The sequence below is a fragment of the Panulirus ornatus genome, chromosome 9 (genome assembly GCF_036320965.1).
Source record: "Panulirus ornatus isolate Po-2019 chromosome 9, ASM3632096v1, whole genome shotgun sequence".
NCBI lineage: Eukaryota > Metazoa > Arthropoda > Malacostraca > Decapoda > Palinuridae > Panulirus > Panulirus ornatus.
Window position 1 is genome coordinate 22,365,397 of NC_092232.1, and position 6,840 is coordinate 22,372,236.

Genomic DNA, 6,840 nt, shown 5'->3' on the forward strand with positions numbered 1-6,840 from the left:
ATGTGTTAAACCAGGGCATATGAAGCGTCCAGGGTAAACGATTGAAAGGTCTGTGGGGCCTGGATGTGGATAGGGAGCTGTGGTTTCGGTGCATTGCACCTGAGAGATAGATAATGGATGTGAGCGAATGCGGCCTTTCTTAGTCTATTCTTGGACCTATTTCGCTGACGCGGGAAGCGGCGATTATTAATGGAAAAAATTACATTAACAAGCACACACACACACACACACACACACATTATATATATATATATACATACATACATACAATCCTTGTCTTCTGTTTGGCTATTTAGCGGTCGTTTGATGGGAGTGCCTCTGACTAGTGAGGACACACCCGTGGCAGAGAGCAGCAGGATAAACAGGTGGAAGACATGTGTGTCAAATGTAAAAACGTGAAAGAATTCGATGAAGAAGACAATGTTCGGATGGGAATGTTCATGAGAGATGAACACTAGGGAAAAAAGGAAAGAACAAATTTTTGCTCAAGTAGCAGCTCGAGTTATTTTCGTACATCTCTTATTTACTATCGGTAAGGGAAGGAAGACCCCTGTGAAATAGGGAATCTGGAAGAGAGTTCGCAAAGGAAATGGATGATTAGAGGCAGGGCAGGATAGGTGGAGGGGAGACCGCATTACAATGGAGGAAGCAAGAAGGGCAAAAACTTAATTACACCGTGATGGAGGAACAGGAAGTGTTGGATAGCGAGGATGGAAGCTCCAACAAGGAGTTGGATGGCCCATGGAAAGTATGAACAGCGACATGGAAACCTTGTCCCTATGGTAAAGAGAAGGACTGAATCTTCCGCTGCATTATGGCAAATGATTATGAATAACGAGAATAATTACAGAGGAGGAAGTCTTCTTTAGAGCTACCGAGATATAAGTGAGGAGGCCACTTTAGAGTGTACAGCCATGTGATACGTGTTAAAGAAGATTATCATGATCAGTGATATGATGCAGAACTCGAAGACATGACCACGATAGAAACGATACACTCGTTGGATGCATGCAGACATCTCTCTAGTTAGTGACGTAATACTTAGCATAGAGTGGCTGTGAAAGGTTGAGGTTACTGTGTTTTAAACAGGTAACAAGGTTGAGGTCTTTGCTTTACCTCCCATTACCAGTGGCTCTTGTAAAGTGTTACTGTAAAAGGCTGAGGTATAATGGCGTTCCTTACCTGCTCATGAGGGAGGTAAGAAAAGTGAAGTTCTTCCACCACCACACGGCACAGGTGTTGAAGGTAGTGTTTGAACAGGTTGATAAGCTTTTGAAACTTGATCTACCCTAATTACGGGAGAAGATGGAGGCTTCAGCCAGGTCTCTGACAATCAGTGTCTATTACCTAGCAATCACCTGAGCAGGAAGGGAGATCGACTCATGGCTGGAAAAGAATCACATAATGATTCATCTCTTGAGGACGATAATACGACCTTTCAGCACTACGGTACTACCCTTATGCACAACGATACGACCCATAAGTACGACGTCATGAACTTATGCACGACGGTACGACCCTCAAAGACGATGGTGTGTCTTTGACGTAACCCTTCAGAATTTGGGTCAACGGTCAAGTCAGTTTTAGGTAAACGAATACTGACCTGGACTGGGGTGATGAACCAGACTTGTGACAAGCCTAGCCAGGCCACAGCTTGTGTGACAAGCCTAGCTAGGCCATAGCTTGTGTGACAAGCCTAGCTAGGCCATAGCTTGTGTGACAAGCCTAGCTAGGCCACAGCTTGTGTGACAAGCCTAGCTAGGCCACAGCTTGTGTGACAAGCCTAGCCAGGCCATAGCTTGTAACTCAGCTCGAGTTTGCCTAGACCATCAAGGATCTTGGTGTCCATATCTGGGGACATGGCCCATCACTGACACGCCTTATCTGGTTAAACATCATTCACTAACGGGAGAGTGACTGAAGAAATATATTATACATATTTAAACAAATGATAATCAGTGAAGATCCATTTAGCGCCTAATGATTCGGCTTTCATTTAAGGGAGCCACAAGTTATCTGACTCGTTGATCATTTTTCTCTTCTAGTAAGACAGCATCATTATAGTCTGTTAACAGAAGTATATCATCATTAAGTAAACCTTAATAACGTTGGAAGTAGGATGATGATAAATCAAGGTTATAAACAAGGTTGGTTAAAGAGGGAATAGCTCTATCATTTTTTTTATTTCACTTTTCTTTCATACAGATATAAGTTATCAAAACAGACATTAGGCATCTACCAACTACAGACGAAAGCGACACACAAGAGTCGAGGCACAAGAAGTAAAAGAACACACAGGCCGAGAATGAGAAGCCAATGTACAAAATCAGAGTCTCCAACAGAAGATAAATAAATATATATATATATATATATATATATATATATATATATATATATATATATATATATATATATTGGAGACTTCATACCAAGGCAAGCTGAGCTATACCTTGGCTGCGTTGTATATACATCGAGAGAGAGAGAGAGAGAGAGAGAGAGAGAGAGAGAGAGAGAGAGAGAGAGAGAGAGAGAGAGTGGAGCTTTGGTATACGTGGAGGCTGACGTGGTCTACTGGGTGGTGTGGTGAGGGAGGTTCCTCCTCCCCTCTCAACCTCGTGGAGTCTGGTAGAAGCGAATCGATGAAGATGGACTGGACACAGCGTACCCGTTGCTTCCATTGCCGTTAGCGCCATTGGTGTGGCCGTTGCCATTGCCGTTGCCGTTGGTGTAGCCGTAACCGTTCCCATTAGTGTAGCCATTGCCGTTGCCGTTGGTGTGGCCATTGCCATTACCGTTGGTGTAGCCGTTTCCGTTAGAGTAGCCATTGCCGTTAACACCATTTCTGTACCCATTTCCATTCCCATTGATGCCATTACCATTACCATTACCATTGCCATTACCATTGCGATATCTGTATCCGTTGCCATTTCCATTGCGATATCTGTATCCATTGCCATTCCCATTGATACCATTTCCATTACCATTACCATTGCGATATCTATATCCATTTCCATTACCATTACCATTGCCATTACCATTGCGATATCTATATCCATTTCCATTCCCATTGACACCATTACCATTACCGTTGCCATTACCATTACCGTTGCGATATCTATATCCATTACCATTACCACCATTGCCATTACCATTACCGTTGCGATATCTATATCCATTACCATTACCATTACCATTGCCATTACCATTGCCATTACCATTACCGTTGCGATATCTGTATCCATTTCCATTCCCATTGATACCATTACCATTTCCATTACCATTACCGTTGCGATATTTGTAACCATTTCCATTCCCATTGACACCATTACCATTACGATATCTGTATCCATTTCCATTTCCATTGATGCCATTACCATTTCCATTGCCATTACCATTACCGTTACGATATCTGTAACCATTTCCATTTCCATTGACACCATTACCATTACCATATCTATATCCATTTCCATTCCCGTTGATACCATTACCATTTCCATTGCCATTAATACCATTACCATTGCCATTGCCGTTCCTCCCACCATATCCATTACTGTTGCCATTCTTGTAGCCGTTTCCATTTCCATTTGAATATCCATTGCCGTTTGTACCTCCATTGCCATTGACCGCACCGTTTCCGTTTACTCTGCCATTATAGTATCCATTGCCATTTCTCCTTCCATTAGAATAACCATTACCATTACCATTAACGACGCCATTCCCATTAACTGCACCATTCACTCGACCATTGGTATAGCCATTGCCGTTTGAGTAACCATTTCCATTTCTTCCGCCATTCCCATTTCCGTTACTGACACCATTTCCGTTCCGGTAACCACCATTCCTATACCCATTACCATTTCCATTACCGTAGCGACGATATCCATTCCCATTACTAGATCCGCCATTACCGTTTCTGTATAAACCGTTACCATTCCCAAAACCATTGACCACTCCACCATTCCCATTCAAACCGTTGCCATTGCCATTTCCATTAATTCTGTAGGAATAGCGTCCATTTCCATTCCCATTCCCGTTACCGTAACGACCAAATCCATTCCCATTGAGGCCGTTGCCGTTGCCATTTCCGTAAACTCCATATGAAGAGCCTCCATTTCCGTTACCATTTCCGCCATTTCCATTTCCGTGAACACCATTGCCATTTCCGTTGCCATATTTGTATACACCATTGCCATTCCCGTTGACAGTCTTGCCGTAAGGGCCATTGCCATTTCCGTTGCTGTGACCACCGTTACCGTTGGCTCCGTTACCGTTGAAACCGTTGACTGGAGGCGAGTAACTCAACCGTTTCGCTAGGGATACCCCTAGCAGACCTGTTGAAAAAAGGAGGGAGAAAATTATCTCTTGGGATTCAAGCTACCAGCGAGCCCACACCGCACCATCGCTGTCCCTCACGTCTCTTATACATGAATGACGAAGAATGTTCATGACGATGAGAGAGAGAGAGAGAGAGAGAGAGAGAGAGAGAGAGAGAGAGAGAGAGAGAGAGAGAGAGAGAGAGAGAGAGAGAGGAAGAAATGCATGACGACACTTGGCATCAAAGATGTGTGTAGACCATATAAGCTTAGCTCCGGCTATGTAACATAAAGCTTAGCTTCGGATATCTAACTAGAGCCAAGCTTGAGTGGAAGTCATGAGTGAGGTGGCTGGTCATCGATTATGTGGTAACTTTAATCTCTCCTCAACCTCACTACACTGCTCCAATGTCGAGGAAAGTAAGTGTGACAACCAATCAGGAAAACACACGTATCCTCCACCAAAACATCCAGTGTTTATATCTTGGTCAAACTAACGTTCTGGAATTTCGTGATAGTGGGTGGTGGAGGAGGAGGAGGAGGAGGAGGAGGAGGAGGAGGAGGAGGAGGAGGAGGAGGAGGCTCTCTCTCTCTCTCTCTCTCTCTCTCTCTCTCTCTCTCTCTCTCTCTCTCTCTCTCTCTCTCTCAGTGAAGACCCGGTTGTGCTGCAACAACCGGGTCTTCAGCGTCCGTCTGGTGTTTCCGTGGACCGTAAAACGCTGAGGGAGGAGGAGGAGGAGGAGGAGGAGGAGAAGGAGGAGGAGGAGGAGGAGGAAGAGGATGAGAAGGAGGAGGTACAAAGACATATCATCTTGGAACATGATGTTACGATGGATAAACAAAAAAAAACTGTGAATCGTGCGCTCGAGAGCGTGAGACCAAACTGACAAAATAAACACGAGGAGGAGAAGGAGGAAGAAGCTGCTCCTCCTCAGCTGACGTGCAGACAGAGCGAGGAGGTCTATATCTCGCAGCCATGTAGCAAACCTGCATACCACATCGCTGGTGCTGCTGCTCGAGGGTCACTCATACGTTGATGTAATTCATGGAAACTGTTTTCAAGAATGAAAGAACCTTCGTTAAAAAAGAAATTCTTGCTTTCGTAGAATGAGTAAGGTGAGTTGATAAACGGGTGAGTATCTGTTAATAACAGGTGATGGTGGTGGGTACCTGCGATAGGGTGAGTTAACAGACAATTGGGTACCTGAACTAGAGTAAGTTAACAGACGGATGGGTACCTGATCTAGCGCCTGATGCATGAGTAACAAATTGAAAATCACATCTGTTCTCAGATATACATTGGGCAATATAGTAATTAACTTCCAGACCCGGCCGTCAAGCAATCAACAATGACGACATTCATGTCCAAATTAGACTTGATCTGTGATTCAAATTTTTTCAGCCTCATAATTCACCTTTGTAATTTGATAATGTAAGTTTTCTTTTAACTATGATCACCCAATGATCATTTACTTTACTTGCATCCGTGACGCAACACTATATTGGCTCGTGTAAGTCATCTCGCCTTACCTTTGACATGCTATAGCAAACTATATCCAGATTTACATATCTAACATTACAGTTGCAGATCTAAACACACATTTTGAGGAGTTTGACCAAATTCGGCTGTTTCCTCCCTGGCAATGATGAAGTCTTTTGTGCATTTCTTGGCCAGATTGGTCGCATTCAGTTTAATCACTACGTCCACTTGATTATAATTGTACATTTCCAGAATTCCCTTTTATGTGTCTCCTGGAAACTGCATATGGTTGCTCTCCACGCTGGAGGTGGGTAATGCAAGGCCCGCGAACGAACTGTACTGTTACCCGTCCATAGCCTTCTCATATATATATATATATATATATATATATATATATATATATATATATATATATATATGAGAAGGCTACCTAGATCAACAGATTATTACTTACTGGTCAGTAATATATACGTAGCAATCTTCATGTCTGAAGATAAGTATAGACACAGTTGGAAAGATCAGTCAAGGCTGGACGTCGATTCTTGTGTGTCTCGAACCGGAGGTAGACTCGAGGACAACTGCCCACGAGGAGAAGACGAGGAGGAGCAGAGAGCGGGAGTTGTGCTGCTGTCTCCACCAGACGCACCTTTATATACGTGATCGTCAACAGGAACAGTAAGGAGTTCAGGGTCGGACGGCGGCAAGAGAAACTGCATAGGTCATCTGTTATTAGGCAAACGCAGAGCGTCAGGTCAAAGTCATGGGGAGGAATACTACCACTCAACCGATCTCTACTGAACTAGGAAGTTGGAATCAGTCGCTGAACACGTTTTGCCTCCATAGCTCACCCTAATGACAAGCGGCGAGGGTTGGAAGCATCGCTAAGGCGTCGTATGAAAATGATAAGAAACATCAGTAAAAGAGCGTACGCATTTTTTCCGCAAAGATTATCGCTCCTCTTTGAAAATCTCTTTCTCTCATTCTCCTGTTACATCATTAATCACCTTCCATCATATCATAAAGCTTACATTCTACGTTTCATTGTCA

General features: G+C 43.6%; 1 protein-coding gene across 1 annotated transcript; it reads right to left on the minus strand.

The window, feature by feature from the left end:
* Positions 1–2,478: 2,478 nt before the first annotated feature.
* Positions 2,479–6,411, minus strand: LOC139750265 (uncharacterized). Its single transcript, XM_071664839.1, has 2 exons — positions 6,248–6,411; positions 2,479–4,331 (listed from the first exon to the last, which is right to left on the minus strand). The coding sequence occupies exons 1-2, from the start codon at positions 6,276–6,278 to the stop codon at positions 2,608–2,610; spliced, it is 1,755 nt and encodes a 584-aa protein (XP_071520940.1). The 5' UTR covers positions 6,279–6,411; the 3' UTR covers positions 2,479–2,607.
* Between the last annotated feature and the right edge of the window lie 429 nt (positions 6,412–6,840).

What these genes read in the sequence shown, in the direction of transcription:
- LOC139750265 (XM_071664839.1), bottom strand. Translation starts at nt 6,278, where the DNA reads ATGAAGATTGCTACGTATATATTACTGACCA. An exon ending in TACGTATATATTACTGACCA is followed by an intron (nt 4,332 to 6,247) that starts GTAAGTAATAAT and finishes TTTTTTCAACAG; the next exon opens with GTCTGCTAGGGGTATCCCTA.